General features: G+C 44.4%; 1 protein-coding gene across 1 annotated transcript; it reads right to left on the bottom strand.

Moving 5' to 3' along the window:
* Nucleotides 1-8,403: 8,403 nt before the first annotated feature.
* Nucleotides 8,404-13,675, bottom strand: AVPR1B (arginine vasopressin receptor 1B; the record flags this gene model as incomplete). Its single annotated transcript, XM_079698435.1, has 2 exons — nt 8,404-8,732; nt 12,727-13,675. 2 exons carry the CDS (start codon nt 13,673-13,675, stop codon nt 8,404-8,406), a joined length of 1,278 nt encoding a protein of 425 aa, XP_079554561.1.
* Nucleotides 13,676-23,349: the final 9,674 nt, after the last annotated feature.

The following is a 23,349-nucleotide window of genomic DNA, read 5'->3' as shown; positions in this document are numbered from 1 at the left end:
ATTCTAGGCTTTTTAATGGGGTGTAGTTCCTTATGAATTCTTGCACTTATTTTGTAGGGGGACTAGTGTTTGGTTTTTTTTTTTTTTTTGACAAGGAAATAGGAGAAAAAGTATGCCTGTATGTCAGCAAGGAATATTCAGATTAGGAAGAACTTCCAGGTTAAGTATGAAAACATTGGTGCATGTCAGTAGAGAAAGTGATGAAGTCTCTCTCCATAAAAAAATTTTTAAAGATTTTAATCAACTGTAGTAGAGTTCTGTTTGACAGTCTTATGATTAAATGTCTCTCTGAACTATTTAATTATTGGTAATAAACAACTTCCTTAAAATTTTTAAATAAAACAGCAACCACAGGTTCCTCTTTTCCTTTGGCTTAACCTTGCATGCTGTTCCTTTATCAGTATTGTATCTTGCTGAGTAATCCTGCTCTGCCCTCAGAACTTTAAATAGTGCATTTGGAAAGCTCACCATTACTTAACCTTTGAATCTGCTGTTCTTAGGAAAGAAAGATGACAGAGTAGTAAATGCCAACTAGCATCACAATCTGTTATTCCAAAAAAACTTTCCAAATTCAATCCAATAAAAATCAATATCCATTCTTGGTTTGTGGTTGTTGTTGTTTTTACTTTTACTACCAATTAGTAGTAAAAGAACACTTTCTTAACTTGATTAAGAACAGCTTATCTGAAACCAGCTAATGGCATGGTATTTAACTGTAAGGTCCTAGACGCAGTCCTATTAAATCATGAACAAAGTAGGAACGTCCAAAAGCCTGACATTTCTTTACTATCTAACATTGCTCTAGAAATTCTAATCAATGCAGTAAAACAGTTAACAAAAATAAGGCTATAACTATGGAAGAGGAGGATAAGTTTGTCATTGTTTGCGATATGCTAGAGAATTAACTGTTTTAAAATTAATAACATGCAGTTAGCAGTGACTAGATAAATATACAACTTACTTTTCCCAACAGCTAATTAAGATACGAAATGAAAAAAAAATTGCTCGCATTACCACCTGAACCGTCGCTTGCATTACTGTCTGAACCATTGCTCACATTACTGCCTCAAACATTGCCCCCATTGCTCGCATTACTGCCTGAACCATCCTCCCACCCCTGTCCATGGAAAAATTGTCTTCCATGGAAAAATTATCTTCCATGAAACTGGTCCTTTGTTCCAAAAGGGTTGAATACCGCTGTTCTATTCTGTTCCATTGATCAATGTGCCTGCTTTTGTGGCAGTACCACACTGTTTTGATTACTGTAGCTTTGTATTATAGTTTGAAATCAGGGAGTGTGATACTTCCAGGTTTGATCTTCTTTCTCAAGATTGTTTTGGCTATTCAGAGCCTTTTGTGTTTCCATACAAATTTTAGAATTATTTGTTCTAGCTCTGTGACAAATGCCATTGGTATTTTGATAGAGATGGCAATGAGTCTGTAGATTGCCTTGGGTAGTATGGTCATTTTAACAATATTATTTCTTTTTTTTAAAATAAATTTATTTATTTAATTTTTGGCTGCATTGGGTCTTTGATACTGCATGCGGGCTTTCTCTAGTTGCAGCGAGCAGGGGCTACTCTTCATTGCAGTGCACAGGCTTCTCACTGTGGTGGCTTCTCTTGTTGCAGAGCATGGGCTCTAGGCGCACGGGCTTCAGTAGTTGTGGCCCACAGGCTTAGTTGCTCCGTGGCATGCGGGGTCTTCCTGGACCAGGGCTCGAACTCGTGTCCCCTGTATTGGCAGGCGGATTCTTAACCACTGTGCCCCCAGTGAAGTCCCTAACAATATTATTTCTTTCAATCCATGAGCACAGTATATTTTTCCATCTGTTTGTGTCATCTTCAATTGCTTTCATTAGTGTCTTATAGTTTTCCAAGTACAGGTCTTTTACTTCCTTAGTTATATTTATTTCTAGATATTTTATTTTTTTTGATGCAATTGTAAATGGGATTATTTTCTTAATTTTTCTTTCTGATAGTTTGTTGTTAGTGTATAGAAATGCAACCAATTTCTGCATACTAATTTTGTATCCTTCAACTTTTCCAAACTCATTGACGAGCTCCAGTAGTTTTTTGGTGGCATTTTTAAGATTTTCCATGTGTAATATCATGTCACCTGCAAAGTGACAGTTTTACTTCTTCCTTTCCAATTTGGATTCCTTTTATTTCTTTTTCTGGTCTAATTGCTGTGGCTAGGACGTCCAATACTATGTTGGTTAGAAGTGTTGAGAGTGGGCATCCTTGTCTTGTTTCTGATCTTAGAGGAAATGCTTTCAGCTTTTCAGCATTGAGCATGATGTTAGCTGTGGGCTTGTCATATATGATCTTTATTATGTTGAGGTATGTTCCTTCTATAACCACTTTGTTGAGAATTTTTGTCATAAAGGAATGTTAAATTTTGTCAAAAGGCTTTTCTATATCTATTGAGATGATCAAATGACTTCTTCATTTCATTAATGTGGTGTATCACATTGATTGATTTGTGGATATTGAAAAATCCTTGCATCCCTGAAATAAATTTCACTTGACCACGATGTGTGATCTTTCTAATGTATTGTTAGGTTAGGTTTGCTAGCATTTTATTGAGGAGTTTTTCATCTATGTCTATTGGTGATATTGGCCTGTAATTTACTTTTTTGGTGATATCTTTGGTTTTGGTATCAGAGTGCAGCTGGCCTTGTAGCATGAGTTTGGAAGCATTTCCTTTCTCTGCAAATAATTTGAGAAGGCTAAGCATTAATTCTTCTCTAAATGTTTAGTAGAATTCACCTGTGAAGATATCTGGTCCCGGACTTTTGTTTGTTAGGAATTTTTTAAATTACTGATTCAATTTCATTACTGGTGATTGGTCTGTTCATATTTTCTATTTCTTCTTGATTCAGTGTACATCTCTAGGAATTTGTGCATTTCTTCTAGGTTGTCCATTTTATTAGCATATAATTGTAGTAATCTCTTTTGATCCTTTATATTGCTGTGGTGTCATTTATAACTTCTTTTTTCATCTCTGATTTTATTTATTTGGGCCTTCTCTCTCTTTTTTCTTGACGAGTCTGGCTAAAGGTTTATCAGTTTTGTTGAAGCTTTTCTTAATGGGGAAAAAGAGATTCTACTGATTAGAGAGGCAGAATGAAGACTAACCACTACCAAAGTCAACAACAATGACACCATCTTTGCAAACAGAAATAAAACTCTACTTTTTACTGATCTCTTTTAAAAAGAAAAAAAAAGAGAGAATTCAAGACTGTGCTGAAGAGATTCAGATAAGTTACAGCACACCCAAGAGAGACTGGGCAGAGATACTGCTGAGACAGTTCCCACACCAGGAGACGGGACAACTGCAGTAGCATGGACAGAGCACCTGCTTTCTGCAGAATTCTGGATAGGCCCTGGGAGTTAGGAGGATCAAACACAAAAATAAGACTTGAGCATGTGGATGGGGTTAAGGCATGTATGACCTAGTTGTGGGGCAGGCAGGAACATGTACAAAACAACATGTGACAAGGGAGAATTAACACAGAGCAATGAAACCAGAGTTCATCAATGTTTAAGTAGATTGGGTATAAGAATGTTAAGATCAGGTGGGCCTAATCAGAAAGAAACATCTCAGAGACCTCAGTTTAGGAAGAAGGATGGACAGTTGATGGATGGGAGAAGAGAGAGGCAGAAGGAAAGGGAGCAGCCCTGACACAATGGAGGCACTCAATAAATTCTCCAGGGACTGGCCTGAACTGAACTCAGAAGCAGTGATGATACTTGGGAGCAGGATGTTGATGTCAGAGAAAACAGAGACAAGAATGCCACTGACCACCTGATTAAGGTCAATAGTGAACTTCTGCTATGATTGGCTTCAAAACTATGACTTTCATGGCAGATAAGCATATCATAGAGGTTAACATTAGCACTCACCCCAGTTGCTTATAAGGGGAAGGCGTTCTTGGCAACTGCTGTTTAAGGATAGAGTTGAAAGTGTGACTCCAAGTGACTTACAGAGGTTTGGCTGACCATCAATGGTGCAGATGACTTAGATGACCTGATAAGTGAAGAGGAGGACTGATTTCACATCCTAAGGAGCTTGGGCCAATAAGCTGATGACTGGGGCCAGCTAACAATATGACCTGATCCTCATTGCTAGCCATGTTACTAGAAATAAAATGGCCTTTTGTTTGTGATACCTCTGTGAGCTTAAAGGGTTAGCTGCCTAAATCTGCATAAATGGTTGCCTGTACGAGTCAACACCATTTGAGGAGCACAGCTTCTGGTGCAATGAAGTCACTCTCTCCCATGTTGTATGCCATCAGAACCTCCAGGGAAGAATCATGCTGCCCCACTCTGGGCTTCTCTGTGGATAAGGACTGGATAAAATCTCTCCAAAACTATCTTATACCTAGGTACCGATAAACTGATTTGCTACTGGCAACCAGTAGAAAGTTGATTACATGCCAGTGATGAACTGGGAATACACAGTAGACTAGAGTAAATGTGACCTGTCTTCCATGAATTTTTATTCTAAAGGAGCAAGCACCCAATGCTCACCATAGAATTGAAGCAGAATTCCATGAGGGACACTAACTTATTGGCCAGCAAGACCCACAGGGTGAGGAGGTATTTTATGCTCAACACCAGTGGGATATTTGCTCTCAGATCAGGACAGCCTTCCTGGTCCAGAGGGGCCTCAAGAGGCCTTCTTACCCAAGCCCCTGGCCTCTACACTAAACACATTATAATTTCATCATTGAGGTCCCCTAGCTCTCTCATACACTCACCCTTTCAGGAAGGAATTTCTATATCAGGCCCTTACCCTGCAGAAGAAACCTCTTGTCCTTTGCCCCTCCTCGCCAAATACAACCTCCATGAGCTTAGACGAAAAGAACTGCACGTCCAAGTATCTCAGCAGAGCTGGTCAAATGAGAGAACAAGACTCTAGAACTTGAGGGAAAGTTAGTATGGCATAAGAACTGGAAGACCCATCTGACTTTCCCAGTAGGTCCCTGTGGGTCATTACTGCTTCAGACACACTTTCAGCTCCACACTGCCACCGTGTGGCCCCAGGGCAAATCCCAGGTCACTCTTGTCTCCTTTTCCCTCTTAAGTGAATGTAGGGGTACCAAGAAGGTGGCTCCCCGCCCCTCAACCTTCCCCTTGGCCCTGCCCTGTTCAAGGAGATCACAGTTTTATTTTAGCTTACATATCCCATTGTCATTGCCCATAGGAAACAAAGATGCCCAGAAATCTCCTGGTTATTAAGTAGTTGTATTGGTCAATTTCAAACACATGTCTGGGTTCTGAACCCAGGAGTGAGTTACTGTGGCCTAGGCTGAGGCAATAGCCCCTCGAGAGATAAAATACCTATTTACATACAAAACACAGAGTCATCTGTAAAATTACTGGCCTATACCAAGCAACATAAAAAGCCATTCTGAGAAATGCCCACAGTCAAGCAATTAACCTCCTCCTGCCATCTTCTGCCCTGCCCATCCCCCAGACCCCTGCTCCCACATGGGTTCCACAGGACTGAAGTACCGTATTTCACAGAGTCCACAGGACGGCATAAACATTTTACAAAATTGCTCAGCCCAGGGACAGTATCGCTCAGTTTTTCCTGGGATGAGCTGTTAGAAATGAGATTGACCCAGAGAGCACGGGACCTCCTTCTTGCTTCCCACAAGGCCCACCTCCCTGGACCCTATCCAAGGCCCTGGTGCTGGCTCTGAATGCCTGTGAGAGCTTCCTACAGGGACTGCAAAAGCCATCATTCATAGATCCAGACAGGATCCTGCCATTTCCTTCAGGAGGCTCCTAGAATAGGCTCCTGAAGCCCCCAGCCCAGTGTCCAGCTGTTCCCCATTGGCCTCATCATAGGACAGCACTAGCTTTCTGGAAAAGGTCAATTGCAGCCTTTCCATGGGAGCAAGAGGGAGGGCCCCAAACCACCACCACAAGTAAATCCACCCTCATGCGATGCAAAGCTGGAAATATAATAGTGGGATTATGTGCTACTCTTTGCTATAGAAGGCACAGAGTAGGCATGGAAGGGGCTCTAGCCAGTCTTGATTCCAGGTCTCTTCTCGCCTCCCTACTATAGAGTCTCCTGGGCCCAGTGCCCTGGAAGTCACCCACTGGATGCAATCCCGAGCCAGGCCACTATCTTCTCTAACATCAGTAGAGTGTTGTATAGTCTACAGCCTCACATTAGTGCCTTCCCAACAAGGCAGGCATTGTTATTTCTATTTAACAAATGAGGTGCCTGTTGCTCAGAGAGATTGGATAACTTGCCCAAGTTCAAACAGGTAGAAAAGAGGTGAGATCAGGACTCAAACCCAGGTTTGGGGGTACAAGGCCAGTATCCCTTGTACCTCCCAGTCATCGTGATGAGCAAAGACTTACTTAGTACCTACTATGGGCACCAGGGTCAGGAACTGTGGTCTGAAGTGGAAGCAGAGGAAGGGGCAACTTCAACAGCTCACACTGGCATGGGAGGCTCCTCAGCCCAGCTCCATCAGGACAGATGGGGAGGGAAGAAGTGGTTGGATGTCAGAGCCTGACATTAGCAACAGGGTGCAGTGAAGAGAGACAGTGGGTTCCCACATCCACCTTGAGCCTTGGTCTCATTAGGGTCTGTGTCCCGCTCTCCACTTCTCTAGTATTGAAGGGTGGGGGTGCTTTTCACAACACTCAGCTTAGGTTCTTTTCTTTTAAGGAAGCCTAATGAGACTTCTTAGAGCTAAGTGGCCTCTTAAGGAAGTGTATCCCCAAAGCCACAGTCACCCCTCAAAACTTCCCTAGGAGTGGAGGGCAGAGAGTGAATGCTCCCTGGAGCACTCTCAGGAGCTCTGAATTAGATCAGCAATCCCTACATTAGTATGGGTTTGTGTGTTTAGTATAGTTCAAGAGTGTACAAACCACCTACACATGCACAGTCCTATTTGACCCTCATAATGAAGAGGGCAAGGCCATTGGTGGTGGCATAGTGGTAGAACCAGGACCCAGTTCTCCTGACTTCAGCTGATGGTATTTCCACCATCAAGACCATCGCTTTGAGTAGAAACAGAATCATGGTGGGGAGGTTATCCCATGGTATACATCCCACTGCGGATAATGAGGAGCGGGACAAAGCCCCAGATTCTACCTGCCAGGTTCTCTTGGCATCAGCATCACAGAACTGAGGGCAAAAGCGGACAGTACGGCCAAGGCAGGAACCAAAGTCACCAGAATTGAGTCAAAGGGCATAAAAGTCATTGTCATGAAAATACAACAATTCTTCCAGAGCCTACTGGTTAGAACGTCCTTGGAGAACACTTCTCCAGTCTTGCAAAGTCATGAAAGTTTCAAGCTGGGAAACGCCTTAGAGATCATCTCTGTTCTACAGGTGAGGAGCTGAGGCGCAGAGAGGGAGGTGACTTGACCAAGGTCATACAGATACCCGACGGCAGAGCCGAGTTTCCAGTCCTGGGCTCCTGATTTGATCACGGCAAGCATGTGATTCGTGTGGAAGTTTTGAAGAGCCTCAAACAAATCCAGAGCCATGACTAAGTCCCACTTTCTCAAAGGATGTCTCCTCTGTGCATCCCCAAGAGTCAGGAGCCATGTGGACCCCTTGAGGGGAGGAGGGAGAGCGACCAATCCCTGCTGCCTTCGAGGCTTCCTCCCACTTGGAATTTTATTGTGACCATTTTCATCTCCTCCTTTCCTCACTCTTTCTTCTCACGCTCACCCCCCGTTGGTCATTCCACTGAGAATATGCAATACTGTGCCCCGTCACCCACCCTAACTCTAAACGAGGTGCGTGGGGAGAAGAGAAGTAGCGTTTGCAGAGTTTTTACCAGTTACCAGGTGCTGTGCTAACCCTGTATTTCCCTTCGGTAGACAGGTGGGCATAGCAGGTGAAGCCTTCACACCTATTCACTTTCTTCATTAAACAATTCTCTCTCTACCAAAAAAAAAAAAAAAAACCCGAAAAACAAAAACTCAGGATGCAGACAGGGTCTTTCTCGCAGGTTTTCACTCCTTCCCTCTCCTGGTTGAATTGGGATGTGCTAGTCAGGTTAGGATGGGACAAACAAGATAAGAGACCAGCCTCTGAGTCCCTGCTGCCTGTGGACCCCCAGACAGGACAGCCCTAGGCCTGTCAGATCTGGGGCACCACATCTACCGCAGGTGTGGTTCCCATACACCCTGTGAATATGGTAGGATCAGGGAAGCAGACAGTCTGATTCTCCTTGACTCCCAGCATGTGAGGTTGGAAGCAAACGACGGCAGCTGTGTAACCAAGAGTAGGAGCAGCCATTCTGGCCTCCTTGTCCTGCCTCAAACTGGGCTCCCCTAACTCCAGCCCTGTGCTCCCAGCATTTACACCCAGTGCTGAGATGGGTAGAGACCCTCGCCACACTCCAGGGAGTGTTCTCTAAAAGATGCTGGTCTCGGTGATGGTGTCCCTGTCCACCTGCTCTTCATCCTTCAGTGGGTCTTTGGGCCCTGGCCTCCGGCTGAGTCTGGGGCTGAGGCTGAGGGTGGGCAGGCCACTGGAGTGGGTCAGCAGCATGGCGCGGCGGCTGAAAGGGCTGCCGCTGGAGAGCTGCCTGCACATCCTGGGCCCCGGCCCCCCGCAGCAGGCCAGACGGCAGAGGGAACGCGGCCACAGGTGGCCGTTGAAGCCCATGTAGATCCAGGGGTTGCAGCAGCTGCTGAGGTTGCCCAAAAGCATGGAGATGGTGAAAGACACATTGGTTGAATCTGCCGAGAGAGAAGCACAAGAATTTCAGACCTGGGAGAGAGTCCCGGTCCCTACTGAACGGAGAAGGAAATTGAATCCCAGAGAGGACCTGGGACTCACGTGGGGTTCTATAATTAGAAAGGAATACAGCTGGGGCATGAACCCGGGACTCCTGACTCCAGAGTCTTGCCTCACTGATTTATTTGTTCGTTTTGTACTACAGGGTGACGACAGGATCCGAGACTTGCTCTGAGTTGACTTTAGAGGTGCAAACATAGTCCAGGACGGGACCAGCCCAAATAGGAGGCACTGTCTTTGTTTCAAAACCTCGCTCTTGAATCCCCTAATGGATGTAGAGCTAGGATGAAGCAACTTCTATAAATCACGCACAAAAAATAACCATGATTCTAGCCAGGTTCAGGCACACCTCCATCCCCACTTATGTCATAGATACGGGTGCACATTGCCTTCCAAATTCTGTCCTCCTTGACCCCTAGGGGTCAGTCCCAGTCATTCTGTCATTCAGTCATTTTGCATGTGAGTATCGACTGTGCCAGGCCAGTGATAGGGACCTAGTAGGGCGATCAGTGTAGGCTGACAGCCCTACAGGTCCCATGATGTCATCTCCAGCTGTGCACCTTCTAGGTACAGGGCATCCAGGCATCCCGTTCCAGACCAGTACCTGTTCTCTGTCATCAGAAATTACATCCAAAGAATGCACCATCCTTGGCGGGTGGGGGAGCTAATTTCTCTCTTGGGCAGTCAAAATGTGAGAGTTCAAAGACTCTGATAAGATTCCTTCCAGATACAATACTCTTTCTGAAAATGAAATGAAACTTCTCATTACAACAGGAAAGCTGCTGGGATGGGCCCCGTCCTCCTGCTGGTTGCACTACGGCTCCAGTTATGGCATGGGTTGCATACTGAGTTACCCTGCTCTTCAGTGGAGGCTGTAGAATCACTGAGCACAATGCTTAAGCTGGAAGGAATCTTAGAGGTGGAATCACCCAATACAATGTCAGAGCTGGAAGGAATCTTAAGGGTTATGGCATAGACTTGAACCTAGGTCTTCCCTCTTCAAAGCAGCAACCCTGCACCTTGCCACCATTTCAACCAACAAACTCAAAGGCAAAGCTCAAGTGCGTGCTCTGTAAAGCACCATGAAATCTTTTGATACACAGATTCCTCATGCGCCTCCCCGAGGGTATGCTCTCCAGTGCGGTACTCATAGCTCAAGAGAAGGGAAGATACAGGGTCAGAATGTTTGAGAGAAGGCTTGAATCATAGAGTTAGGAAGCTGAAGGCACCTGGGCCTGGATGTGCAGGTCTAGGGCACAGAAGTGAGGGCAAGGAGGGAGCACCTTTAAGTGGAGGAGAGACCATCCTCAGCAACAAGCACTGCCTCCTTCAGGTTTGTCTGGGTTCTTGCCTGCTCCCCAGTTAACTTAATACCCAGGGGCTGCAGAAGACTTGGGAAGTTGCTTTGGCTAAGGGGTGGTATTCATCCTGTCTGCTCCATTGACATATATATGTAGTGCCTAGTCTAGGCCAGAGACTTAGGGGTTCTGGAAGTTTCTTCACTTGGGAAGCACCTGTTTGATTTGGCCCTGTCTGAGCCAGGCCCAGTGCAGGGGCTGGAGATGGGCCCAGGCAACTGGAGTCTGCAGAGGCTTCACCTCTCAGCCCCCGAGGGCAGATCCACTACTAGTCCTGGCCAGCCACTGCACTGCCTGCACTGCGTTCTGACGGGAAGCTCAGCTGACAGTCGGGGGCAGGGCCAAGGGCAAGGATACAGACAGCTTCTCACCAAAGACTCAGGGAGAGGAGGCCAGGAGGCTAGTTTGCTGTGGAGGGAAACTGGGTGTACTGGAAAGTAAGTCTAAAGTAATGAATGTCAGCCCGACTCAAAGGTCCCAGGGGGCTTCCAATTTTCTGAGGGAGCACATTTTCTGAGGGGTACTTAGTTCCTGTACTTCATACTCAGTGAGGCTCTTGGTAAGTGGTAAGTCACTCTATACATGGGTCTCTGGGACAGGCTGATGATGACAGTGAGTACAGCAGGCAAGCAGGAAAGCCTGCACTGGCTGAACGGTGGGATCCCCATCATCTTGTAGGTTTCTTGATAGAGGGGTGAATGGCCTTCTCACCCCTGGTGACATCAGCTCAGCTGTGATTGTTGGGAATAAAGCCATGCCACGGTTAAAGCTTGGCCCCTAAAGACCTTGATTCGATTCCTGGCTCCATCTCCTACTAGCAGTGGCACTTCGGACCAGTTATTTCACCTCTCTGAGTGTCAGGTTACTCAGATGTAGAGAAGGTCACCCCGAAGTAGCACAAGGCTTGAATGTGCTTGGCACTAGAAAGCCCCCCTTCCTTCTATTCTGTGCTTGACTAGAGCAGGGAGGTCCCTACAGGTGGTTAGGATTAATACGCTCGTTGTTTTAAGGGTAATTTATAAATAGTCTCTGGTCCAGACTGGTGTCTGAAAGGTGGTTAAGAAGGGGTATGATGGGGGCTTCCCTGGTGGCGCAGTGGTTGAGAGTCCGCCTGCCGATGCAGGGGACACGGGTTCGTGCCCCGGTCCGGGAAGATCCCACATGCCGCAGAGCGGCTAGGCCCGTGAGCGATGGCCGCTGAGCCTGCGCGTCCGGAGCCTGTGCTCCACAACGGGAGAGGCCACAACAGTGAGAGGCCCACGTACCGCAAAAAAAAAAAAAAAAAAAAAAAAAAAAGAAGGGGTATGATGGGACTGTAAGAGTTCAGTATTGCTGTCACCTTCTCTCACAGAGTTGTGTAAACATCATGAACAGCCTTCCACTTACTTCATCTCTCCAGAAAAGCAAAGCATTTGGCTTAAGTGTGTTCTAGGATGTACAAAATGAGATTAGAAACAAAAGCACAGGGAAGGGGGAGCACTCCTTAAGAGCTCGTAGGAAGTGGTAGCCAGGGTCTGCTGGTCAGTGAACCCTCAGGAAGCTTCCAGAGGAAACAGGGCCTCCCTAGGGTAGTCACATGCTGCACCCATTATATACCCCGAGCTGTGCATAAGATATGATGCACTGCAGAGGACACAGTCACCCCTCTTCACAGACTTGTCCCCCACTCTTCTTAGGGGAGCAGGAACAGATGTCTTTGAATACCTCTCTCCAACATTTTGGGTGCCCAGACACCGCGTCTACCTTTCTGAGGACAAGTTCACCCCCAAATGGCCTGACCATCTGGCAGTGTCTAAAACTTAGGAGGCTGCCATCTACCTCACTCCAAAACATGACCAGAGCAAGGCCTTCTATGTGCCAACTGGAACACAGTCCCGTTTTGTTTTTCACGTAGGAGGAAGGGCCCTCTCCTCATCACTTTCAGAGCCAGGGTTATGGGGGTGCGGGGGGCAGGAGGATGTAGTTGAGGGAAAAAAGAAGGAGGCACCAGGCTTGGGTTCTACTTTTCACTTTGCTTTGTGGCCTTGGGCAAGTCATGTTTCCTCTCTGAGCCTCTGCTTTCTCATTAGCAAGACAAAAGTGTTGAACTTGACATTTCAGGGTTGTGCACCAAAGTTAATTCATTGAAAGTGGCTGTTGAAAAGGAGTTCAATGTCATGTTCAGTTGCAGGGGGGAAGAGTGCTGAGAGACATAGTTCATGGGCCACAAATTGCCATCCTGGATGGAATCATTTGAAAATCCCTTTCAAACATCTAGCAAACTGCCACTTGCTTGGCCAAATCCACTAATGGTCATATTTTTTTAGGGCCAAATAGCATTTTTAAATGTTTACATTAGTTACCAAAATTTTAAAATATGGAAATTCACGCAAAAGATACTCACATGGCATCTTTTGGCTGGATGGGAGTTGCAGCTGTCCCTTTTTACATGGGACAGGCACCATCTTTCCTAACTGCTTCACTCATCTGTTACCTATGTGGCCTTGTGAGCCATCGTGACCCTGTCCTAATACTCTTGTCCTCTCCTCTCCGCATTTTTCCACCTCATGCTCCCATATCACCCCTCACCAGACCACACACTTGCCTTCATTGGGGGCATTCTCGTCCCACACAGACCACATCTGGACGCTGAAGAAGGGCGCCCAGCAGGCGATATAGGCCAGCACGATGACGAAGGTCATCTTCACAGTTCGGATCTTGGCCCGTGAGATGGTGCTGGTGCTGCTGACCCGGGATGGCAGCCCCTGTGTGGCTGCAGCTTGGGCAGAAGGAGGTGAGGGCCGGTTCCAAGTCCTCCAACCCCTTCCTTCTACCTTCCAGGCCCTGGTCTTGACTTTTAGGTTCTTACAGATTTCATGGCAGATGAGGCTGTAGCAGGCCGTGAGCATGGCCACGGGCAGGATGAAGATGGCCAGGGTGGTCCAGGTGATGTAGGCCCGTGGCCCCCAAGGAAAGCGGAAGTCTGCCCAGCAGTCCAGCACTCCAGAGCCCTGGATCACCTCCCGTAAAGAAAAAATGAAGACTTGAGGGAGGCTGAGGATGGCAGCCAGCAGCCAAGGAGCTGCAGTGAGAGGGTAGGTGGACCGGCTGGGCTGCTGGAGGCTGCACAGGGGGTGACAAACGGCCAGGTAGCGGTCAAGCGTCATGGCCAGCAGCATGTAGGTGGAGGCGAACATGCTGAGCACCTGCAGGTACTTGATGGCCCGGCAGAGGGGGTCGGGGCCCTGGAAGCGGTAGGTGATGTCCCACAGCAGCTGGGGCAGCACCTGGAAGAGTGCCACACCCAGGTCCGTCAGGGCCAGGTGCATCACAAACAGGTGCATGCGGGAGTGCTTGCGGCCTGCCCGTCCCACTGTCAGCAGCACAGCCAGGTTGCCCCCTGTCGCCAGCACCAGGACAGTGGCCAGGACGCCGATCTCCACCTTGGCCAGCTCCTCGTCCCGGCCCAGCCAGGGTGTGGTGGCATTGGGGACAGAGAGGGTGCTCCCAGGGGTGGGGTTGGTGATCCAAGGAGGCCCAGGATCCATGGTGGAAGTTTGCTGGGAGGGAACGGGAGGCAGGACAGGGATGGATGGAGAGTGTGAGTGTGGGTGGAGAGGTTGATTGAATGAGATGGAGTGGGGAGGGGAAGTTTTAAGATGGAAAAAAGGAGAAGGTTGGGGATGACCGGGAAAAGGCTGAAACTGGGTGGAAATCGTTAAGAAGATGGGGATAGAGAGGAAGATGGAGAATGAGATAAGGAAGGAGAAGATGCTGATCCCAGAGAGGGGAGGGGGAACCCAGGAGCGAAGGGAAGGAGGGGTCAGGGAGGCAAGGTGTCAGGAAAGGAAGAATGGATGAGGCTGTGCACGGTGAGGCCTCTGGAAGGGAAAGAAGGCTGGGGGAGCTGGCACCACTCCCAAATGCACCCCAAATTCACTCTCTCCAAACTTTTCTGGAAGCGGAAAGCGGATGTCCCTAAGCCTGCTTGGAGGCGCGCTCCAGGCCATCAGTGTCGCCCGCCGGCCTGGAAGCCCCAGCCGAGCCCACGCGCCCCGGCCGGTGTGTGGCGACCAGCGGCAGCTGGAGCGCAGCGGCTCGGCCGAGCGAGTTTTATGCTCTAGCGCAGCCAGAGCGCAGCGGCCCCTCGGCGCTCCGGTTGGCTCCTGCAGAGGAGGGCGGAGTGACACCCACAGGAGGAAGGACCGAGAGCCTGGGAGGAGGGGTGGGGGTAGGTGTCGGGGGAGGGTCCTGGAGGAGGGACAGAGGGGGCGGTGGACCAGGGACAGGGAGCCAGAGAAGCGGACGACGCGAGCAAGCGCTCACCAGCCGGCGGGACCCACGGACCCTCAGACAGACAGATAACCTCATCTTGGCTCGCACCTGGAACCCCCGGACTGTCTCCCAAGACAAGTGCACACCCCGGGGGACGGGTGGTGGCCACCCACCTATGTGGGGACTCCAAGGCTGCCTGCTCTGTTGGGTCCCCGTTAGCCCAGAAGGGTCCAAAATCTGCAGGGGTGGCCAGGTGGGCGAGGCAGGGCCCCAGACGGAGCCCTCGGCCCTTGGGGGTGACGTCTGACCACAGACTCTGATGGAGACTTGGAGCCATAAAGGGGGGGAAGAAAATGTGAGGATGTGTTTGGAGAGGGGTCAGTGGTGGTGATGGGAGAGAGGTGGGGTGGGAGCAGTTAGACCTGGAGTCCTGGGGTTCAGGGGAAGGTTTAACCCCCAGCCCCCACCCCCCGGAGTCTTTCACCAGCAGTAGCCTCAAGGCAGTTAACCACCCTGTGAGGTAGAAAACTGAGGCCGCAGAAGTCACGTGACTTGCTCTAGCTGATCACAGAACTAGTAAAGCAGTAGAGGCAGGACTAGACCCAGCGCAGTGTGCTTTCCCCAGAGCAGCCTTGACTAACAGCCAGTGTGTGAGAGGCACTGAAGCAAAAAAAATAGACCCCCGGGGCCCAGAGGAAGCTTACAACTCAGTGGAGAAAGTAGTGCGTGGTAGTGGTTGTGGAATTCACTTTGTTTTTAGTACATATAGGAGGTGGATTGTTGGGACTCTCCAGAGCAGATTAGAAGTTCCTTAGAAGTGACAATAGCATCGTCTACCACCCTCAGAAAGGCCAGGACCCATCATCGTACCAGAGGTCCCGTTGTCTAGCCTTATAATCAAACCGGACCCCCATTTACAGGGTCATCCACCCACCCACACACCCAATTAACATCACTTTTTGAAAAGTCTCTGTCCTGAACAGCCCACACGTTCATCTCCACTTCATCCCACTCCACAGTTCAAACACTCACCATTTCTCACCTAAAATACCCTAGCATCCTCCTCTTGTGCTCTGCAGCCCAAGCCCCAACTTCTCAAGGATTTTGCTCTTTATGAATAATTATTTTAAGTCTCTCTACTGGATCACTCCCATCGGCAGGCAAACAAACTCTACTGCTGTGCATTTAAAAAACATATATAGCACTTCCCTAGTGGTGCAGTGGTTGAGAGTCCACCTGCCGATGCAGGGGACACGGGTTCGTGCCCCGGTCCGGGAAGATCCCACGTGCCACGGAGCGGCTGGGCCCGTGAGCCATGGCCGCTGAGCCTGCGCGTCCGCAGCCTGTGCTCCGCAACGGGAGAGGCCACAACAGTGAGAGGCCCGCATACCGCAAAAAAAAAAAAAATATATATATATATATATATATATATAACCCATCTCAGTCACTGGACCCCGACCTCCAGCTGTTACAATCTCTTCCCCTTGACGGCAAAACTCAAAAGGGCTGTCATTTCTTGATGTATTCATTTAAAATTATATATATTTAAACATATGTTTTAAAATGTTACATATTACATAAATGATATCATACTACATTCTGGAACTTGCTTTTTAAATTCTACTTTATTTTTGAGATCAGTCCATGATAATACATAGGTCTAGTTCATTCACATTCGAGTATGTGAATATAAAACATTTTATTTATGCAGTGCCCTATTTTTATAGTTTAGGTTATTTCCAACGTTTTTTTTTCTTTTTTTTTTTTTTGCTATTTATTTTTTAATGCTGCAATGAACATTCTTTTATATGTGTCTTTGTGTTCGTGTGTGAGAATTTCTCTCAGGTGTACATAGAGAAGTATATGCTTGATATCAATATTGTTGTGTCATACAATGTATGAATTTTCAATTAGATAGGACCATATCTTAAATCTTAAATATTTTATCCCTAAATTTGTTCTCCTGATTTTTTCTCCCCCAAGCTGCATTTGAGTTTCTCATCATCCTCACAGCCAGACTTTTTAATTTTCACCTATCTGGTAGGTATAAAATAGCATCTCATGTTGCTTTTAGTTTCTATTTCTCTGATTACTAATTATTTTGAATATCTTGCCATGTATTTATTTACTGTTTGGATTTCCTCTTCTGTGAGTTGTTTATATCCTCTGCACAATTTTTTATTAGGTGGTTTTTCTTATCAGTTTGTAGGAAATCTCTGTATGTTCTGATATGAATCTTTTATGTATTCTGAGACGTTGCAGATATCTTCTCTAATCGGTCACTTATCTTTTAATTTTACTTATGGGGTCATTTGTTACAAAGAAAGTTTAAATTTTAATGAAATCAATATTTTCTTTTATCATTTCTGCTTTTTGTGCCTATCTCAAGAACAGAGATATCCCGTATTTTTTTTCTAACATTTGTTTTTCACTATTTAGGTCTTTAATCCATTCAGAATTCATTTTGTGTATCTGTGAGGTAAGAATCTAACTTCTTTTTTTTTTTTTTTTTCCCCCACATGGCAAACCAATTACTCAATTTATTGAGTACTCCATTTATTTCCCACTGGCAGCTGTATAATATATTGAGTTTCAAAATATGTATGGGGCTATTTCTGGGGTCTCTGGTCTGTTCCATTGTTTTATTTTTCTACCCCTGATCTAATATTTCACTGTTTTAGGTACTAAAGCTTTATAATAAACCTTAATATATAGTAAAAAGCAAGCCTCCCTTTTGCTCTTATTTTCAAAATGGTTTTCACCAGTTTGAAATTGTGAAGTTTGGTATCAGTTTGTCTAGTTCCACAAAAATTTCTGTTGAGCTTTTGGTTAAAAGCATTGAATTTTGAGAATAATTTGAGGGAGAACTGACATATTTATGATTTTATTCAGATCTATTTTTATGTCCTTCAATAATATTTTATACTTTTCTTCATAAATGTTTTCCAAACTTTTGATAGATTTATTCCCATATACCTAAAAATTTCTGTTGCCATTATACATAGAATGTTGTTCCATCACATTTTCTAATAACTAATTAGTTATTGCCATTATTTGGGAACAACATTGATTTTTGTAACTTGATCTTAAATTCAGCAGTTTTGCTGCCCACTCATATTAGTAAATTATTTTGGACTACCTATGCATATAATGTTGTCTGCAAACAACAATCATTTTTTGTCTTTTATTCTGAATCTATTTTGCTCTTATTTCTTTTTCTTGTCTGAGTATGATAGCTAAGACTCCACTACAGTGTTGAAGGGCAGGCAACATTGATTTCTGACTTTAGTGAAAGGGCTTCTAAAGTTTCACCATTAAGTATTCCATTTATGGTAGATCCTCTTCACTTTTTAATTTTTAAAATCTACTTACTTTTTACATGCACATAGTATAAAGAGTCAAATGATTCTATACTGTAGTTATGATACTACCCCTAGAGGTAATAATTTTCAAATCCCTAGAGGTAATAACTTTCTTCCATTAAAATTTTTTATTAAAGAAAATTTTAATCATATACAAAAGTAGAGAGAATAGCATAAGGAAACCCCATGTTTCCATCACTTAGCTTTAACAATTATCAATAGATAGCCAATTTTGTTTTATCTACTCTTCATTCACTTCCCCTCCACCCCAAAATTGTCTTGATGCAAATGTCACACGTCATATCATTTCATCAGTAAATACTTCAGATGTATTTCTAAAGAAATAGGATTCTTAAATATAACTATAATATAATCCCCCAGACTATGAATAATTCACTAACATTATCAAATATTGAGTCAGATTTCACAGTTCCTTGATTGTCTAATAAAAAATGGTTGAATGCCTTAAAATTTTTTAACAGTTTGTCTGAATCCAGATTCAAAAAAGGTTCATACATTGGCCCAGTTAATGTGTCTCTTAAGTCTGTTTTTTTATATATTCCATGTTCATCTTTTTGTTTCCTTTGTTCCCTGTAATTTTGTTTTTGTTATTTTATCCTGTAGTTCCCCACAATCTATATTTTGACCTTTGCATCCCTGTGAAGTTGTTTAATAAATTCCTCTGTTTACTGAGGACTGATAAATTCTGGTTAGATTTTTTTTTAGCAAGAGTACTTCATAGGTATTATTGGATGCTTCCATCAGGGATAAATAATGTCTGATTGTCTATCTTTTTGTGATGTCAGCAGCCAGTAGTAGATCCATTGCATGGATCTATTAATTCATAAGATTGCAAAATTATTATATTCTAATTCTATCATTCCTTCATTGCTTATTAATTTAAATAATCCTATAAAGAGAATCTCCTCTTCATCAACTGTTTGGTCACCCTGAGGTACAGTTTGCAGAGAAAAAACAAAATTAATGCTTAGTACTGTTCCATTATTAATAGTTTTCAAATAATGAATTGGTTCCCTGGAATTCTTCAAATCATCGATTTAAATACATTTAGTGTGTTGCGATCACTTAAAGTTATTATTTTGATGCTCAGATTGTCCCATTTTTGGTCAATGGGAGCTTATTTAAGTTGGCACCTGAGTCCTTTTGTATTTGTGTTGTTCATTTGGCAATAAATATTAATCATTTTAATGTACATATCTTTTAATTGAGATATAATTCACATACCATAAAATGCACCTTTTTATTGAATGAAAGATTCTTTAAATTCTATAGTGCTTTACAATTTTCAAAAGTTTCACACGCATGATTTCATATAATTCCATAATAAACCCCCTTTTCACCCTACCCCTATACTTCCCCTGCCTCCTTCCCTCTCCCCACTGGTAACCACTAGTTTGTTCGCTATATCTGTGAGTCTGCTTCTTTTTTTGTTTTATTCACTAGTTTGTTGTATTTTTTTAGATTCCACATATAAGTGTTATCACACAGTATTTGTCTTTCTCTGACTTATTTGGCTTAGACTAGTGCCCTCCAAGTCCATCCATGTAGCTGCAAATGGCAAGAGTTCATTCTTTTTTATGGCTGAGTAGTATTCCATTATATATATATAGACACAGGTTGCTTCCATACTTTGGTAATTGTAAATAATGCCGCTATGAATGTTGGGGTGCATCTATCTTTTTGAATTAGTGTACAGTTAAGTGGTTTTCAGTATAGTAAAATTGTTGTGCAACCATCATCAACATCTAATTCCAGAAGATTTTCATCACCCCCAAAAGAAACCCCATACCTTTCAGCAGTCACTCCCCATTCCTCTTCCCTCTCAGCCCCCAGCAGCCACTATTTGCTTTCTATCTCTATGGATTTTCCCATTCTGAACATTTTAGATAAATGAAATCATACAATATGTGGCCTTTGTGTCTGGCTTCTCTCTCTTAGCATAATGTTTTCAAGGTTCATCCATGAACCTTGTGTGTATCATTACTTTATTCCTTTTCATGACTGAATAATATTCCATTGTATGAATATACCACGTTTTATTTACCCATTCATCAGCTGATGGGCATTTAGTTTGTTTCCTCTTTTTGGCTACTATGAATAATACTGCTATGAACATTCATGTGTAAGTTTTTGTGTGGACATATGTTGTCAGTTCTCTGGGGTATACACCTAGAAATGGAATTGCTGGGTCGTATTTGGTAACTCTGACTTTTTAAGGAACTGCCAAACTGTTTTCCAAAGAAGCTGAATCATTTTGTCTTGAGTTCTTTTGACAAAACCTTAGTTTTCTTTGATAGCTCTCTTACTTTCAGGTGTGACAAGACATTTTTTATATAAGTATCATACTGAACACATTTTTTTCACTTGATTTTATTTTCACTTAACATATTCTGAAGATTTCTTCATAGGAGATTACAGAGATATTCCTCTTTTCTTTTTGCAGTTGCTTAGTACTCGGTTTGTAGAAGTACCATAGTTTATTCCTCCAATCCTCTCTGATGGGCATTTTGCTTGTATCCAGTCTTGCTGTTAAAAATAGTGCTGCAATAAATTGCCTTATATATATATTTTCCCATATTTTGCGGTAGATGACTAGAAATTAGATTGCTGGGTTTTAAAGTATTTGCACAAACAAGTTTGCTATATATTGCCAAATTCTCCTCTGTAGGGATTGAACCAACTTTCATTCCTATTATAATGTATGAGAGAGCCTGTTTCCCCATAGTCTTAACAGCAGTGTATTCTTAAATTTTGGATTTTTGCCAATCTAAGTTAAAAATAATATTCTCAGCATAGTTTTAATTTGCCTGTTTTTTATTATGAGTGAGGTTGAACATCTTAATGTTAAGAGCAATTCATATTTCTTTTTCTAATAATTATTGATATCGCTCACCAATTTTTGTTGACCTTTTAATTCTCTCCCTTAGAAACTTTATATACTTTGGTAACTAACTTTTGTCTGACATTTAACTTGCAATTTTTTTTTTCACTTTGTCATTGATCTTTTTACGTGATTTGTGGTATTTCTTTTTTTTTTTTTTTTTTTTTGTGGTACGCGGGCCTCTCACTGTTGTGGCCTCTCCCGTTGCGGAGCACAGGCTCCGGACGTGCAGGCTCAGCAGCCATGGCTCACTGGCCCAGCCGCTCCGCGGCATGGGGGATCTTCCCGGACCGGGGCACGAACCTGTGTCCCCTGCATCGGCAGGCGGACTCTCAGCCACTGCCCCACCAGGGAAGCCCGATTTGTGGTATTTCTTGACAGAGACAACCATTCTTAACTCATTTAGTATTTATTTGCTATTAAGGTCCATATTTCTAAATAACAAACATATACTATTAGTTTTCATTTTAAGCATTATTTATTGACCTTCCCTTTGAGAATATGGTGCCCTTTCAACAGAGACCCACTGCTCACATGCATATTTCCTGTACCCCCATCTTCTCAATAGAGTAATGGGAATAGTAACTTGTGAGTCTCCATCTGAGACTGACTGTATGAACTGAAGGTTGAATTTTTATGCAGTAATAAAGATTGGTAAAGCCTTTAGCCAAAATACTTAAAAATTTAAGAAAGACATGATTCATCCTCAAGTAATTTAATCTAATCCTTTAGAAAGGATTTGCTTCCATGGATTTGAATGTTAGTTTCTACATTACTAACTAGTAGACTAAGATGCAGAGAAATAAAAATTGAAATTGTTAGATGCCACTTCAATTAAAGAAGAAAGAAGTATTCTGTTTTCATATGTTCAACTTGGACACAATGTTTTCAGGAATAGACCCTACTGTGAAAAATAAAATTTATTTACATATTTATCAATAACTCTTCTCAATAATCTTCCATTTTGGCCAAAAGGGTGAACTCAAAATCCTTCCCACATTACTATTGGCCAGTGAAGAATGGGGACTATGCATCCTTCTTGTGCTACACCATGACCTGGGCAGAAGAAAGTAGATAAGGGGGCTTCCCTGGTGGTGCAGTGGTTAAGAATCTGCCTGCCAATTCATGGGACACGGGTTCGAGCCCTGGTCCAGGAAGATCCCACATACCGCGGAGCAACTAAGCCCGTGCACCGCAACTACTGAGCCTGCGCTCTAGAGCCCACAAGCCACAACTACTGAAGCCCATGTGCCAAAACTACTGAAGCCCACATGCCTAGAGCCCGTGCTCTGCAACAAGAGAAGCCACCACAATGAGAAGTCTGCACGCCATGACAAAGAGTAGCCCCCACTCACTGCAACTAGAGAAAGCCCGAGCGCAGCAATGAAGATCCAACACAGCCAAAAATAAATAAATTAAAATAAATAAATTTTTTAAAAAAATCCCCAGAAAATACAAAAAAAAAAAAAGAAAAAAAAGAAAGTGGATAAGGGCATTTTGCTCCTTAGCCTCTGGGTGCTTAGCCTGCAGAGGCCTCTTCTTGGTTGGGACACAGAACCCTCTCAGAGTGTTGAGTTACTTGCCAGAGCTGACACTTCAGAGAGATGCCTGGTTCCTTGTCGTCGCACTTGTCATCCACCAGGTGCTGGCCCTTCTGTTTCCCTGAGTAACCCTTGATTCAGTGTCCCATAAAGTTCTTGATGGAGGAAGCGGTCTGGGGAAGATGGGCCATTATGGGGACTAATGCATCTTTTACAGCCTTGGTGTTGCCACTGTCTTCTGTTAAGTTGGTTTAACCCTGAGACTGCTGGAAAGCCAATGGGTAAAAGAAGTTGATGTAGAGATGTAGAGAATGGGAGGGTCAGCTGAACCAGTGTTGATCTCAGGGATTCTCCAAAAGTCTCCAGTTCCTCTCACCACAAAACATCTAGAATGTTGGAGTTGAAATGGACTTGTACCTTGATTCGACCAAGAGGCTGAGGAGTGATGGAAAGGATCTCAGAGACCATCAAGTCCCATTCTCTCCTTTTCCAGAAGAAAGCCCAGCCCGAAAGCCACAGATGAAAGTGAGGTTCTCAACACCACATAGATATTGAAGGTGAGAGCCTGACCAGGATCCAAATCTGTCCACGTGTCCTTTTCTCCATCGATCCCTCAGGACAGTGGTTCTCCACCCTGGCTGCACATGTGAATCTCCTGAACAAATTGTAAAATGCCCAGGCCTCGGGCTTCCCTGGTGGCGCAGTGGTTGAGAGTACGCCTGCCGATGCAGGGGACACGGGTTCGTGCCCTGGTCCGGGAAGATCCCACATGCTGCGGAGCAGCTGGGCCCGTGAGCCATGGCCGCTGAGCCTGCGCGTCTGGGGCCTGCGCATCCGGAGCCTGTGCTCCACAATGGGAGAGGCCACAACGGTGAGAGGCCCACATACCGCAAAAAAAAAAAAAAAAAAAAATGCCCAGGCCTCACCCACAGAGAGTCTGATCCACTGCCTTAAGGCAAAACTTTCAGCACTGAAGCTGATAAAGCCAACTCAGTGCTTGACCCCTAACGGAAAGTCAATAAGCTTTTGTTGAATATTAATTCAGAATTTAATGAGCACAAACGATAAATGAATTATCCCCACCAGGTAACGTTGTTTTATTTCTCAATGTTATTATAGACATTTAAAAATATTCGGGCCTC

Source organism: Hyperoodon ampullatus, assembly GCF_949752795.1.
Source record: "Hyperoodon ampullatus genome assembly, chromosome: 2".
Taxonomy (NCBI): Eukaryota; Metazoa; Chordata; class Mammalia; order Artiodactyla; family Ziphiidae; genus Hyperoodon; species Hyperoodon ampullatus.
Note: the sequence above shows the minus strand (reverse complement) of the source record. Positions and strands in the feature narration are given on the sequence as shown.